The sequence below is a fragment of the Dinoponera quadriceps genome, unplaced genomic scaffold, assembly GCF_001313825.1.
Source record: "Dinoponera quadriceps isolate SergipeBrazil2010 unplaced genomic scaffold, ASM131382v1 scaffold1395, whole genome shotgun sequence".
Lineage (NCBI taxonomy): Eukaryota > Metazoa > Arthropoda > Insecta > Hymenoptera > Formicidae > Dinoponera > Dinoponera quadriceps.
The window spans coordinates 124980-141404 of NW_014556488.1; the positions used below are offsets into that span (position 1 = coordinate 124980).

The 16425-nt window shown below is 42.9% G+C and overlaps 1 protein-coding gene across 9 annotated transcripts; it reads right to left on the reverse strand.

Moving 5' to 3' along the window:
* Nucleotides 1–86: 86 nt before the first annotated feature.
* Nucleotides 87–15926, reverse strand: LOC106747601 (max dimerization protein 1-like). 9 transcript variants are annotated; one of them, XM_014625267.1, is made up of 8 exons: nt 15838–15926; nt 11594–12612; nt 10354–10447; nt 9826–9855; nt 3798–3912; nt 3200–3506; nt 1385–1521; nt 87–1008 (listed from the first exon to the last, which is right to left on the reverse strand). In XM_014625267.1, the coding sequence occupies exons 2-7, from the start codon at nt 11646–11648 to the stop codon at nt 1385–1387; spliced, it is 738 nt and encodes a 245-aa protein (XP_014480753.1). In that variant the 5' UTR covers nt 11649–12612; nt 15838–15926; the 3' UTR covers nt 87–1008. The 9 variants fall into 9 exon arrangements, with proteins under 9 accessions (XP_014480753.1, XP_014480758.1, XP_014480755.1 ...); XM_014625272.1 differs by having other exon boundaries at nt 15842–15877; XM_014625269.1 differs by lacking the exon at nt 15838–15926 and adding an exon at nt 15574–15831.
* Nucleotides 15927–16425: the final 499 nt, after the last annotated feature.

Below are 16425 nucleotides of genomic sequence, written 5' to 3' on the forward strand. Positions count from 1 at the left end.
TTTCTACATTTTTTCGTAACTTTTTCTATCTCTATTTCTATTTGTTTTTTATTCTTCTCCTCTTTTTTTAAAATTAACTTCTTCCTTCCCTTTTTTCTCAAATTTGCTTTTTATTTTTATTTTTCTTTTGATTGTATGCCGCATTCTTTTGTTGTTTTGCTCGGAAAATATGTTCGAATCTTACAGTTTATTCTCACAATTTCCGAAAAATTTCGCTGGCCTTCTTCGGTAGAAGTTTCTCCTTTCCTTCGTACTTTTTTCTTCTTTTTTTTTCTTATCTTCCTAGTCCCCTCTACTTTATTTTCTCCTGTCTTTCATGTTTTCTTTCTTCTTTTTAGGTTAATCTTCTTGTATCTTCCACTTTTCTCTTCCCCCGCTTTTGCAATTCTTTTTTGCTTAACTTTGTTTTAAAGTATCCATCACTCTGTTGTGAGCCATATTTTATCGAATTTCAATTAAAAAATGTATTCGAATTCTCGGATTTGTGTTCGCAATTTCCAGAAAGTCATTGACTTTTATCAATATTCATCCCCCTTGAGTATCATGTTATTGTCCCTTCCTACCCCCCTTTATTCGATATTCTAGTTTAGTTTGCAGAGAAATTTTGAAAATTATTGACGATGTATTTATTTCGCCAAATTTAGATTTTCCGTTTCTTCTATTCTCTTCTTTCCTTTTATATCAGGCGAAAGACGTCCTCTGGGCTCTTTTACCTTACGAACGGCTTTGCAAAATCACGAACACAAACTAGCGAGCTCTCAAAAACCTCCTTCAACGTTGCCTTGCAAACAATTTTAGGACAAAGTTGTATGAATACGAATCTCTATATGTATAATATGCGTGCGCACTTGAATGTGTGTGTGTGTGTGTGTGTGTGTGAATCGATATCTTGTGTGTGTATGATCGCGTCGTCGATCTTCGTACACGATGGATCTTCTCCCTTTTGCTCTTCCTTCTCCTCTTCCTCCTTCTTCTTCAACTTCTTCTTCTGTTACCACCGCGCCGTGTCTGCAAACAGCATGGAGAAAGCAACATGAGAACTTATTTGTCCAACATCTACCATCCCTCTTTTGCTTCTGTAACGTCTTCCCTTTTCTTTCACTTTTTACTCTCTTCTCGATTTACGTCCTACCCGTAATGGACACCCTATATTTGGAATACAGAGTTTTAATCATTGTTTTATGGTTATAACCGAAAAGAATGGGTAACGTATAGTAGACATTTTTCAACATTTTTCAAAAATAACATTGCTATTAACAAGTGGAATTAAAAATAAAATTTCAATAATAGGCGATGCTAGGACTACTATTCTTCTCGGTCTATATTTTCCATTATTTGTAGAGTGTAAAATATTTGTTAAACTTGAAGATAATTAAATGGATACCTAAAGATTGTCCATCATCTCGGAAAGGGTCAATCTGGAAGTAGACATTGCGACACCGCTGTCGCTACTACTCTGTACGCTACTATGATCGTCGGTGTCCGATTGGTTGCTCGTGTAACCAATCACGTCCACTTCATCTGCAACAGAAAATATAAACTCTTGTTTAGTTCCTTATATTGTGAGAGCGACAACGAAAGAAATCGAGGAAATAATTTCTTGCTTTCCGACCATCTCTGCGCAAATATAATAAAATACAAAATATTTATAAAATCGCGCGATTTGGCGGAAAATTGTAAAAAGACACAGTCCCACCAAAAGATAGGAAAGACAAAAACGGTGCTCTGCGTCATTACTATGACGTCATTCCGTCAGACGAAGGGAAATAACGATGTAGAAACGAGATACCGGACATTGGCAAGCGAAGAATACGAAGACAAATAATCACGTTAAGTTCGAGCAATTAAGATGTGATCACGTGCGTAGTGGGCAACACATCAACGGAGACAGCAAATAGGGCAGCGGCATCTATTTATAGAGAGAAAAAAAAATTAGTGCAAAAGGAAAACCTTGACGGATGGTCTATCGAAATAAAAAAGAAAACGAACAGAAGGAATGGTGTGGGAGAAAAAGTTATACGACAAAACGAAGAAAGAGAAACAAATATAGAGACCGTGGATGTACACAATAGCCACAATACCCGCTGGCAACCACAGCGAAGAAGACGAAGGGGGTGTCGACCACACTTGCGAGCCACCCTTCCCTCTTCCTCCGTGCCTCTCTGGGCTGAGGGTATTTTTCCATAATCAATAACATGCCTCTATTCTCGTCACACTGAACGAACCGGATCTGCCCTCGTCACTACCACCTTTCCTTTCCTCCCTCCATCCTCCTTCCACCCTGCGTCACCGACATCGCCAACCTGTCCAGGTAACAGTGACGTTCGAAACAGGGAAGGAGGACGAAGGATAGGCTTCAGAGTTCCTTCAGGAAAAATTCTACAGTTTTGATTTAATCTTCTTCATCGTCGAATGTGCGGTGTCGAAAGCATAGCTCAACGTTTTCTCTCATGCAAAAAATGGACGCATATCAAATGTTTATAGGGGACAAAGCGGGTGAAAATAAATTGCACGTCGGTTTCCCTCTCAATTAATCATTTCTCATTATCATACGATAACGAATGGCGCAGCGCGACCCTGTTGCGTGCTGCACTGTTTATCAGAAACATACGAGAGAGAAAAAAGAAGGTGGTGATGGCGGTGAGTCACGGTAGGTAACAGTAACATTTATCCCGACCGTGGTAATTAACTTTCAGCTCGCTCGGGCCAAGTTAAGCCTTTCAAAGGTACGAAACTTGTACGCGTGACAATTGAACCTAATCTAACCTGACTCTATCTTAGGTTGGTTCCAGACAAATCTGGACGAGTAGACCAAAAACAATCAACGGCCTTGCTGCGAACGCTAGAGCGCTAAATTACTAAACTATCAACTTCCGGCTTCACCGGGCGGACGGACAGATTATGCGGCCTATTTGCACGCACCATCGGTTCCGATTGAGTTTCAATCATGTGTTCCAACATAAAGGCAGTTACAATAAGTCCGTAATGCAAAGTGTAGTCATAGAGGTCGGTCAGTCAGTACTTATCCGGTCACGTGGCGTGCGTGAGAAATGGTCCGCGCGAACCTCACTGGAGAAAACTTTCGAAGGACCCGTTATGATTCGTCCGTAACGAGTCCACGTATAAATGCGTGAATGCTGACAAATACCACCCTCTCACTTGGAAACACGAAGACGGTAACGCGCGAGAAGATACTCACCGGATTCCGAGACGGAAGGGCTGCCCGCGGATCTGTCGGAGTTTCGGGAGCTGCTGGTGGAACTGACGGACGCCGTGCCCAGGGAGCATTCGGAGATGCTGCGCCGCTTGGACAGTAACGCCGCGGAGGCGGCGGCGGTGGAGCCGGTCGGCGCGCTCGAGCTTAACCCGTGGAGGCCGTGGAGCGCGTGAAGGCCGTGGAGGCCGGTCTGGCTCGTCAGCTGCTCGAGCCGTCGCCTTAGGAACCTGTGCTCGCGCGACAGCTGCTCCTTGTGTATAGCGTGCTTGCGCTCACGGTCCTCCAGGTTCTTCAAACCAACCAAGTTCACTTGTGAGTAATAGCTGCTGGATTTACTCTTGCATATTGTGCTTTGCAGTATTCTCCGGGCACACTATGTGTCATTGTTTCCGGCCAATCTCTTAATTTTTGCACATATACAAAGAAACAATACATTGCCGAGAGGACACACCTTGGAGGTAATCGCGATATGCTAAAGTGGACGGAAGAATAACTTACTTTTTTTTTGCGTTTTCTCGACATTTTATATACATGTTTTCGATTTTTTTTTCTTTTTTTACAAATTGACTCGGTCATTTACCTTGATAAAACGCTTAGCCTTAGTCAAGAGGCCCAACGTGGTATGCCTCGAGGTTTCAGGCCCGAGCGGCACTAGCAACTTCAGCTTTTCGAGGCAAGTCCTAAGATGGGCTCTCCTGCAACAGAAGAAGGAAATACTATCGTTACGTTATCGTTTCTTCGGTCAACTTCATGAATTTTGCGACTTCTTATTTGGAAAAATGTTATTTCTCAAAAATAATATTCCTAAAACAATTCAAGCAACACGTGTGTCTAAAAGACGTCTCATTGTCTCTAAAAAAATATCTTTACAACGTCTTAATGTTATCCTGGAATTTTTTCATATTTTATTTTGACGCATATGCACTTTTAAATAAGCGCATACAATTTAATTTAACCTAACTCAACTTCTTGTCCGATGTGCTTTTTTTCCTAGAACGATACAGTTAGTTACTCGTTAGAGCACGTCCGACCGTTAGGTGGGCTCCGATAATTATATGTAACGTCTTTATAGATCGATCCAGGTCAAATGCAACATTCGCTGCAGTCTGAAAAGTACAACTGTGATAAATAGTTCTCAACCACCCTTTCATCCCTTCTCCTCTATTTTTTCGTTCAAATTTAGGAAACATCCTTATCGCGAAAATATATCATAATTTACATAAGTATTGCGAGTAAATTTCTTCAGAATTACAAGAAATAGCAATACTAGTTTTTCCCGACAAAAACAAAATTCCGTTAGCAGAGGGATATTTCTCGTTGTATTTCCTCAACTATACTCTAACAACGCGGATGACAATTTTTTTATTTTTAAAATAGACGTTCGTTTTTCAGGGAGCTATTCAAATCTGCAAAAATTTATATGTTATTCCACTCGTCCGGCACAAAACGAATGCACAAGAGAACCTTCGGTTCACTTTCACCTGCGCACACTCGGGTTCGATGCACTCTGCGACGACGCAATTGCAACGGCACGGTGTACACATCACAGAGTGCGCTCAGTAGCGTAGAACTTAAATAAAGATCTACCGTCTTACGTCTATGAGAGAGAAAGAAGCTGGCATTGCACTTTTCGAATTGTGTACTCGTATTAATCGTGCAACATGAAGCAAAAAAAAAGAGTCAAATAAGAGACAGAAAAATTGACCGTTGCGTTAATTCTTCAATTGTAACTAGTGAAGTTTGGTGTGAAAATTTCGAAAATCACTACTAAAGGATTGTTACGCAAGGATATACCGATGTGTCATGTTTCCCTTCAATTTCCTAGGAATTTCTTAAATAAGACTCCTTTTCCAAAGCGAATCTATGGACAAAACGTGATCCCCAGCGTTCTTGCTGGCTTCGCAAGACCCGCTTGATCGTTAAGGAAGAGAGCGGGAGATATGGAAGAGGGATGAGGAGAGAAGAAGGAATCCCCAAAGAGCACCTCAGCTCTAAATCCTGCGATTCTTGGCCCATAGAATTAGGTGGAGGTCCTTCAGCGTGGCGAAAATGGGGTTTCCCGGACCTGAAGGTTCAATCCCTTTCAGCGACTAGGATATCTCCGAGGACTTCGTGTCATCCCCGTTGCGGTGAGAAGGCCGAGTATGGGTGAGTGGGAGGAGTAGGATGATATGGCAGGAAGGAGGTTTCGTCCAATAGCCGATCTCGAATGTCCCTAACGAGCACAATAGGTCAGGTATTGCGCAAGCTTTCGCTGACTCGACTCATATCATCCGCTCTCCGAGCGATTCGAATCGCCCGCCTGCAGAATCACGTGATTAGATCATGGCCTCGACTAAAATACGACCATTTAACTTTGGACTGGTTGTCGATGGGATTTCATACCTATTCTACCGCTAATGTTGGATATCCGAAAGATGTATTCGCGAATAACAAACAGTGATTTTTCTAAATTCATTGGTAAGTGCATTTACGTGTGCATGTTCTAATATATTTTGACACGCATATACATTTTTCATGGAAAATGTCACAATTTTTGTTTGCAATTCTCTTCTAAAAAGCAGCATATTCAACTGTCACGCTTGAAAGGCGTCGTTTTGTACATAGGTATATAACGCGCGAATGTTCTCGTTCGATTTCCCTTCATCGCGTCCTCACTTCCGGATGGAAATGGAAGCGAGGTCGATCGAATTGGCTTCCGTCCGGCGTAGTATCAGTCCCAGGAACGAGTTCGAAATCGAATGCGACCTCCACCTTGAAATCACAGTCAGACATGACAACGACTCGCTTATCAAATTCACGTCCGATCGATAAGCGTTGATATATTGTGATAATTGCACCAAACACATCTTACCGAGTAAATGGTATCTTGTTTGTCATTTTCTGTTTATCGAAGATCCGATCGAGATAAGGAAACCTCGTTTACATATCATAAATTGTCTTGCGAAGAGGTTAGCGATCGTGTTTAAGATAATGACATGCCTCTCTGCACACAGATTGCTTTCTTAACCCTCTTATTATACTTGCGTCGGGATTATGTTAATCGATGCGTGTGCTTGGTCTACCTAATTAGAGAAAAGCTTGTATCAAATTGAAGTAGTCACGCATACTTTGTACATAATCGTACTCGTAGATACCGATTGAAAGTATCTGGGAAAGTGGCGGGGAGATACTAATTGAACGCCGTTAACGCATAATTAACGCCACGTTGTCATCCTCCCATTTCGCCTCTTCTCCTTTTCCCTTTGTTCGACCACAAAGCGATTCCCAATCACCGGCCAAACAATTCATATAACACCGAAAATTACGGGAAACCAGTCAGCGTATAAATGCTCGATCTTCATTGCACCCTCCCCTTCTTCTTCCCTCTCTTCGCCGCCATTTCCGTCGTCCAACAGGTACGCATTTATGCACTGTATTATCGAACAATAATAGGTCTCGCTGTTGCAAACCTCGGCCGACGCTCGTCATCCAAAAACGAGATCGTATCCACGTACGGAGTGAACGCGCGCACCCCTGCGATAATCTCACGTGACGCGGCACCTCTCCGGTTTCATCATGGCGGAAAGCGATCTCCTTAATCTTCGCGCATCGAAGAAAGGTGTCGGAAGGAAAAATCGGTTATTAAAACGCGTGCACGCGCTTCCGATTCCATTCTGCGGTTCTCAGATACGATATATTAAAGTCACGTGAGGAACCGCCAAGCGAATATCTTCAGCGAAGGAACCAGCTGAGCTAGGCGAGATATAATTTGCAATGAGATCGTGAAAACTGCATGGTCGATGTAATTATTTACCCGACTGTTCGACCAAGGTATAGGGAAAACAGTGAGGGTGGAAGGGCCCGTATTTTCTACGCACAAACGGCGTGGGCATTCTACAAGCCCTTCGCTTGTCTCTACGTCTCTCCGCAGCTCACTATCGCCACTTTGAAGCTCGTTCACCTTGAATTCTCTCTTAGGCAGTGCTTCTCATTCCGGTCTTTGCACTCATCCTCGTTGTACAATTTGTACAGCACGCGCTGCAACTTCAATTATATGTCATTGTTTTCGCTTTCTTTGGAATTCCAATTCCTTGGAATCGTGATGCTCTTTAGTGACTGAGACTCGAGCAAAGCTCGATATTATCGTTCGACGATGCTGATTGTTGTGTTCACTAACAACAATTACAAGAAGATAAGCTAATTAAATACTGAATACACATATGCTTAAACTTCTGCCAGACACATTTTCCTCACGTGAAATATTCTCACGAAGATCATATCCTCCGGGTAGGTAGATGATACAAATGACTGGTTGAGAACCAAGTCGTGTTTTATTGCCGTTCCTTTATTTTTCGTGAAATTGAACTTACAGGTTTCATGAATACGTTGGTAAGGCTTTAACGCGACGACGTAACACTCGATTACCATATGAACGTTTTCATTGTTTTTCAGTGCTAAATCTACCTCTGGAATACGTACTGTGGATGGATATTACAACGCGACTATAACCAAGGTCGGAACATCCGTCAGTCTTCCCAAACGTTAGAGGATCGAAAGAGGTGCGCACAAGGTATACTCAGTCGAGTCGTCCTTGACCCCAAAGCCGGCCTGCATCCCGCCCCGTGTATCTCTCGTGGAGGATATACTCTGTTGTATGCGTCTGCGCGTGCATCCGATCGTTCACGGATTAAATTTACCTAAGTGTGAGTCCTTGTGTTTCATCAATTGACATCACGATGTATACGAGATATAATACTCCCCGAAGATGCCAATTATTAATTAACTGCGACAAAAATAGTTTTCACTGTAATGCCTTTATAACGACCGCAAAGGGGTTAATAAGCTACGGGCAAAGTCGGATAAGATTCGAGTCAAAATTATGGAAAGCCGACCGAAGACTGGCGGAGAGCTGAACCGGAAGTTGGCTATCTCGTGGCGGAGGTGGCACAAAGGATGGCGCTTAAAAATTCAATGCATTTCAAATGGGCCAGGAATCCACCCTAGGCGTCGCTCGCAGCGTCATTCTCGCACTAGTGCGGCTATTTGTCAAGCTTTCGTTTTCCATCCAGACGGCTCGATCTTCCGTTTGGAAAAAATCTGATATTCTGCATAATGGTTCAAATGAGCGACTGCTTATCTGTTCGTCGATAGATAACAGAATCTTATTCTTCCTGCGATCTATATATGCTTCCAAGAAACTTCAACTTTAGGCTTACTCGTTAAAGCCCATGTTCCAATTAATGTCAAATATCAAGAAATTGTCAAAGAAACGTATGACGATCGAACTTTTATTCAAGAGTAATCGATTTGAAAAACTGCCCAAGATACCATTCTTTTGGTTAATAAAAATGTTCATGTAAGACGTAAGATGATTGATTACGACAATGTAACATTACGCTGGGATGTGTTACACTGGACCCGTGTAAGGTGTCTCGAGAGAAGAGATATCAAATAATCGTGAAACAATCTTAACCTCGATCTTATGTGTGCTGTCAAGAAATTAATGGGCCTAATACAAGTCGAACGCGCAAAGGATTCGCCGTGGATTTATTTCCACGGCGCGACGCGCTAAATTTAGGACAGAGTGTCATTGGCCTCCACGCTTTTCGTCGCACGTGCTGCATACTTATGCATACTTGCACCGGCACACTTTCACACTCGCCGCCATTGGCATAGACATTGGCGTAAAGTATATTATTCAATGAAGTTTACCTTCCTTCCCTTTTTTCTTTTTCGTTGAAGTAATAAAAATGACCGATCTCAAGCTCATAAGCTCTACAGGTCATACGTAACCGAAACATGACGTAATATCAACTTTTCAACTAACAAACTGTCAAACTAAAGCAAAAGAATTCCAGTCGGTGGTGTTTTAACAAAAATAAACACGACGTAGATATTTAGGAGAAGAGGAGGGTGAGAGTTTTTCAGCTAGTAGTGCATAAAGAAAAAAGGAGGGGAATGGGGATTGCTTTAGAGAAAAAGGGAAAGCGAAAGACGGTCGCAGGCGGGCTATCGATTTTTTTTACACCCAAGCAGCCCGAGTGCGAGTAGAGAGGGTGGGGGATAAGTTAGGGGAAGTGTATATAGAGGAAGGGAAGAGTTGGGAGGGGGAGGAAGTTACACAAGGGGTGGCGTGACACATAACGGCCAATGTAAAAGCCTGTTCTCAGTTACATTCTGTATTTCGTTACATAACATTGTAACGCACATTTATATTATCAATTCTGTGGAACTTTTTTTTACCTTCAGACAGCTGAATGATAATAATATTAGAAATGTGACTCTATCCTATTTTTTCCTCTATTATTTTTTTCTCCTATCTTCGCCAATAAATAAGTATTTTATTTTCGTTAGAACATTCATCCAAGATAATTTAAATTTTGCGGGTCATTTTTTCAAGTATTTATACGCATCGCATTTATATGCGTCAACATAAAGTCCAACTCTGGGATCAAAATGTTTATTGATTAGTCGTGCGTATCACAACTGTACGTTTAACTTTTCTTGACTCATCTTTTTTACAACAATTATCTTTCCAATATTTTGCTTCGATGATCGTACAATGAAAAACAGAGAAAAAACATTATCATTTATGACTCATATTATTATCTATAAAACACACTTACCTATTTTTCTCCAGTTCGTTATGCGTTGTTCTGAAAGCAGAAAAATAACACTCGTTATAACTTCGAGCAGCAGTAAAAGCTCGATTCAATTAGAACACAAATTGAACGACGATAATCGTGACTGCCAAATTACGAACGGTATTTTAACTCAGGCATCCGCTGGTAATTCGAAAACAGCGAATAGCAGTGCCGTAGACGTGAATTTATTGTCAGAAGCCAAAACGGAATACCGACTGTGACATTGTCGCAACAATGCCTTATTACGCTGTCTGCACGGACAACAGTCTACCGGCCTACGGCACTGCTGCTGCCCGGATGGAAAACCACATCGGCCGCAAGACGCGTAATTTCCAAATCCTGATGATAACAGTAACAAAGCTCGAAAACACAAAAAACGGAATAACAAAAATGACCATATGTCATTGCTAGAAAATTTTTGATCCTGAAACGAAATGAAAGCATAAACGAAATTTAAATAGATATTAGATGTTTAAAGTAAACGTTAGAAATTTTTAAACAAATGTTAACCTGCTGCCTTGGGACTTCTTCGTCTTTGGCCTCTTTGTAATAGTCCGCATATCATCGGGTATCGGCAATGTTGAAGCGTAGCCATGTTCAGCTTCTGCAACGCATAATGCGTTAGATTGGTGAGGTGAGGTTATATTCAGCGAGCTATAGACGCTTACTGCAACGCGGGAAATTCAAAAAATTGAAAGTTAAGAAACTCTTATTAGGTTCATGTCGCTTCGCGCATGCGTTCAAACAAGTTTCAAGAATAACAATTGAAACTCGTAACAGAGTGTCCGAAATGTTAAGAAAAAAAAAATTTGGAAAATTCGGTCGTATTTCGATCACACACGACTCCCTCAAGTAGCCTGTAAGGCCGCTGTGAATTGTTGAATCGAGAAAATAAAACGTTACTTAATGTCGGCGCGTCCGTCGCTCGTTCGCTGTAACGAGCTTAACAAGCTGCGAATGCGAGGCTCACGTCGCTGTTCTTTCCCGTCGCGCAATGCTCTTCGCGTAAATTGTAAGCACTTTGATTTGGCAAATTTTGCATTAACCTACGACAGACTGTTTGTATTAACTGTAATAGGTGATTTTTTCCTTGACAATAATGAATACTTAGAAGATTGCAAATATACCTATCATATATATGAAAAATTATATTCTTATTAAAAGGATATTGAAAATATTACAGAAATTCATCCATGTGACACTGGAAAAGAAGAAGTGCAAACAAAAAAACCAACAGAAACAAAGAAATCGCACTTTTTCAAATTGTATATTGAAAGAAGCCTACATTATCTAAATTTCAAAGAATATCATTATTCTCCAACTTAAGTTTACATCTTACATGTTTATGACTTTGACAATTTGCACGCGATGATTATATCCTCATCTAATGTAACTTATTCTAATTTAATCCTAAACCTAACCCAACTTAATCCCTAATCCCCAATCTGACACAACCTAATTTTATCCAATTTTTACTTTCGTAACGTATATTTGTTGAAAATGATGAACATTGTGAGTGTGATTATTTACTTAAGGGAACAAATAAAATGATCGCGTCGTCAAAGAACAATGTAATATAGCTACACTAGTCCGTTATATATTATTCACTGTTGAAAAAACTTATTTTCTAACATCACTGGTGCTCTAATTATTCGTCCGTATCAAATACATAAGCAAATATCCGTAGTGTTTTTGTTCGACAGCGTTGACAATGGTCAAAGAGAGGTCAGAAGAAGATGTCAGTACTCACCTCTTTCCCTTCGTTCAATGTACTCGGCAGCCTGCAGTAGGGCAGCAATGCTCATATTTCCTCGGTTTGGCGTATTCCTGGCAACTTCCGTTTATGCTCGTTCCTCTTCCCGCGCGTTCCCGCGCCACGCGCGACGTAACACACGCACGCACGCACGACGCACGCACACACACACACACACTCGCTCACAAAGAATAGACACACATGCGAAGGAAAANGGGGGGGGGGGGGGGGAGCGGCGGTTCGCGAGATACGTAGTGCGATCGTCGTCGTGGTCTCTCTTCGCGGCCACCGCGCCGCCTCGGGCGACTTCGCCGCGCTTCGGTTATCTTCGGTCTGCGTAATCGTACTCACGCACCGACGCGCACCAAGCTTGCACGAGTAGCGATAACCACGCGCACCGAGTGAGCGTGCGTGCACCCAATCCTTTGCGAACGATGACGGCGACAGCAACGGCGATGGCGGCAGCGAATAAACGAGAATACGCAAAACGCGTCCTGCACTTATTTTTTCCTTTGCTTCGCTCTTACTCGATCTTCGGAGGGCCTTCAAGCGACACTTGCGCGAATGAGAATCCACGACGATTTCAGATTAATCCCTTCTTTGCAGTCAGCTGTCGTTGCGAATTTTTACGTGGATTGATAAATTCGTTCCCGATTCGCACTCCACTTGACAATTTCGCCCGCCGATTACGTGTTTCCACTTCGCTTTCGAGTTGTTAGCACATCCGTTGAACTGATAATTCTGCGAGATTAGGAATAAATTCGCTTTTCCATTCGAATCCTCCCGTCCGAGTGTATATTCCTTTATCGTCCACTGTCTCTTTGAACACGTGAAAAAGTGCGTTTCACCACGCAGTCGCGATGAACCGGACTGCTCCTATTCTTCGTTTGTTCCTCCTTCCTGCCACGGCACTTGTGGTGTACTTTTCTCTGTGTGTCTCTCTCTCTCTCTCTCTCTCGCTGCTTCCTGCTGCTCCTTCCTCACCCGCGCATCACCACATTCACCGCAAGATTACACTAAATCACAAGAAGAGGCCGATTACCATCATCGGTTATCGGTCGCTGAGCACTCTCGCGAATCTGTGCAAGCGTAATCGGTGACAACAACACAACAACCGTCACTGATACGAAAGTGCCGCGCGACTGACTGCGCTTCTTCGAGCACTGTCGAGAAAAGCTGCTCACGAACAGCACCGAGAGAAGCCGATCGCGAGAAGAGACGAGAAAAAACCGATCGCGAGCACCGTTCAAACTAGTCGGCGAGAGTACACTGGAGGAGGACAATGGATTGAAGTGAAGCCACATGCACAGTCGCATTCATCCTTACTACTTTGACGTTATAAGATGAATGCAATTTTGTCGAAATTGGTAAAACTATACCTACAGGAAAACGAAAACCATGATTTTTGACGTATTTTATCAAGGTCATGAACCCGAGTAACTTTCGAAAGGTTTTTAACCCTGCCGCGCTCATTGTTTATTGAAAAACTATAATTAATCATTTAACCGCTCCGATGGCTTCCTATTTCCTTGAATAGTAAATATTAATCGTTCCGTCGACTTTTTATCTTTTTGAAGTGTTTTGATATGTCGCGCTCTACGTTACTGAAACTGACCTTTATAATTTTACCCTCGAACGAAAAACTTAATACAGCTATTAGCGATTCGACGAAACATCAAGTGTATCCCAAAGCACACGAGAATATAATTACATAAATGATAAACGCCGTAAAGTCATAAACGTTTATCAGGACCGCCGTTGACGTGCAAGATTCCTTCTCGCAGCGATCCCATGTATCGTATACATTCGAAAACAGAGAGATTCGAACATATTTTTTTCGATATATTTAGAAACGCATTCGATATCCGATAAGACAATTTATCTTGCGAAAATTGCTTCGAAAATAAATTCTTCTATTAAATATCGGCAGTGTTCTTAAATGCATCGAAAAAAATGTGTTCAAGACGTTTTGCTTTTAAGCATACATAATGAAAGAAGAACGTTATGCGATAAAGAAAATTATGCGACTCTTATATATACTTTGATACAGTACCGTACGTGCTTTGTATAATTTTTTAGTGCTTTTTAATAATCCGATTCCTCTCTTCTCTCTCTCCTCCTGTGCCCATAAATGTCGAAAGTTTAAACTACGCACGAATATCTTTCCTTTTTGGAAAATGCAATCACGAGTCACAAATAGCGAACGTTAAAGCATTTATGACGGCTGGTGTATTTTGTATGACCATGGTGCACTGGCGTTGCGCTTCTCGGTACCGATGATGCGTATATACATCTCATACATACTCATACACACATACATATGCGCGCCGTGCGAAACATCGCACGAAGAGAAAGAGCGAGCGAGAGAGAGAGAGAGGAGACCGAGTGAAAGAGAGAATACGCCTACGCGCGGTCGCGTAATGGGAGGAAAATAAACAGCGAGAGAGCAAAACGGAAACAGAAACAGCTCGAGGAAAAAGATAGGTAGAAAGAGAAAGATGGAACGATAGACGGATAAATATAGAAAAGGCGATTGAGCGAGCGAGCGAGCGAGAAAGAGATTTATCATATGCTTGGAAATGAAGTTTCTTACTACGCGAGCATGGACAAAAGTTTATTTCTGTTATCGATTGATGACTATTTTTCATGTTACGATCAGAACGAAAATACGAAAGATATCTCGTATTCATTTTCCCGTGACTTGGAACGACTTTTTATATTCGTTATATGCCGAATAATGAGAAGAATCTAATTAAACAAACGACTCAATTGTTTTAATTTTCATTTGCGCGAAGAAATCTTTTGAACATGTTCATTCGGGATTAGTTGGAATAATTTCACTAAGTTTCATGAGAATCGGAGGGTGGACCTTTTCAGAACTACACCAAATGTCTCGTAGTAAACAATAAAATGTAAACACATAGTTACAGGCCGTTTTGTCCTTCAAACCGGTCCCTTGCTTCATCGACAGTATAAATGTACACAAAACGGATTTCTTCATTTTGTCGCGCGCATTAATGTCGTGCACGTCACGTAACATCCGATGTCATTGTTCGAAGGCAATTAAACACAAAGACACATCTCTGATATGTAACGCGTAAGTACGGGACTTTTTCCATTTCAGACTTTTCGGGGAGGGGGAAGGACCTATTGCCATGCGAGTCGTGACTGATCGTTACAGGATGCAACGCGCACCAGCTGATAATTCACAAATGAAGGTACCCGAATAACAATCTTTGCGCGTAAAGCTTGTTACGCCTGAAAGCCTCGTCTACGTTTTGTTCGTGAAATATGTGCAATCGTGTATATTCTACGCAAGGCTTGATAAGCTACGTATTATCCTGTGCACTAGCAAATCTCGTGCAAATGATTGGCGCAATCCCCCCCGCACGTTTTGATCTTGCGTTTCATTTTTCCATGTTTGAGTATCGCGCGCAAATGTTGCTAATCACTAGCTAGCGACGAAACGCAGTTTTGCTTGCGAGAAAATTTCGCGCGTGATTTGTTGGGTATTTACGCGCAAAATGTTTTCTGGGCAGACAGGCAGGCAGACGACCTAGCCGCCTTCTCTCGCGCAACAGAAGTAGCAGTTTTTACCCGAACGTCCACTAGAATGCGCCAGCTGAGGTCCCTTCGCTTCCTCGTCGCGTACAGGGCATCCCGTACATACGTGTGTGCGTATATGTCTCTCTACTTCGGCGCACGCACGCACAATACATACACGTACACATCCATACATTCACGCCCCTCAATGTGTATTTACGTATGCATACATACGTATGCATATGCGCCTAAGGTCCACCCGATGACATTTGGCACGGTCCGTGACAAAGAAGCGTGTATTCACGCGAGAAGATAGGCGCAATCGAGAGCGGTCACAGAGAAAGATAGAGATAGGTAGATAGATATAGAGATAAATAGATAGTGGGGAGGGGGGGAAGAGAGAGAGGGAGAGAGAGAGAGAGAGAGAAACCGACACGGCGGTGCCTATGCACTGTTGTGGACGACCAGCACTGCCCAGCACTACTAGCTCTCGTAGATATGTTTCCCACAGGGGCGGAGGGGCACACGGCGGCGACAGCGGCGGTAGTGTGGTGGCGGCGGGGAGGGGGGAAGGGGGCTAATCGGACGAGCGAATAATGCCGAACGCGAGCGGCAGGATGAAGATGACGACGAATAACGCGAGTGAGGCGACAACGCGACGGCGACAATGATTCGAACGAACAAACGAATGAACGTACGAACAAACGGACGAACGAGCGAGTGAATGAGCGGGCGAGCGACAGCCTAACACCTCCGCGCTTCGCGAGCACTCGCACGCATTTATCGATGTCAAACGCTCACCACGGCGGCAGCAGCGCTCTCTTTGAGCGCCGCATGCTTACGGCCCTGCCGATTGGCTGAAAGCGGCGGCAAGCGCATCGCCTTGACCAATCCGCGCGGCTGTAACAATCGTTGTCGTAGTCATCGCGTGCCGCCACCAACACCCGCCGGCTGTCACGTGAATCTCATGCCCGAAAACAAAACAAACAGCTGGCCACCCAGCGTCGCCGCTGTCGTCGCCGCCGTCGTCGTCATTTTCCGCTATGCCGAATAGTTCCGAGCACGACCGACCGAAACGGACTCTCTCCTCTTCCCTTTGCTTTGCCTTCTGCGTTCGTCCGCTCGTTAACTTCGGTTTGCTTAGGTTAGACTTAACAAGGAAACATTTGGAAATGTTCCTCACCGATTTTTATGGGCTTTTGTATATGATGTACAACAGCTAAAAATAAAAGACACGTGTTTTTTTCCACATGTACATCTTCTCTCTCTCTCTCTCTCTCTCTTTT

Bases quoted from the DNA above. Each gene is read 5' to 3' on its own strand.
- LOC106747601 (XM_014625267.1), bottom strand. From the start codon at position 11,648: ATGAGCATTGCTGCCCTACTGCAGGCTGCCGAGTACATTGAACGAAGG. The intron at 3,913-9,825 runs GTAAGTGTGTTT...CTTCTGTTGCAG, and splicing joins AACGAACTGGAGAAAAATAG to GAGAGCCCATCTTAGGACTT. The intron at 3,507-3,797 runs GTAAATGACCGA...GTTGGTTTGAAG, and splicing joins AGGCTAAGCGTTTTATCAAG to AACCTGGAGGACCGTGAGCG.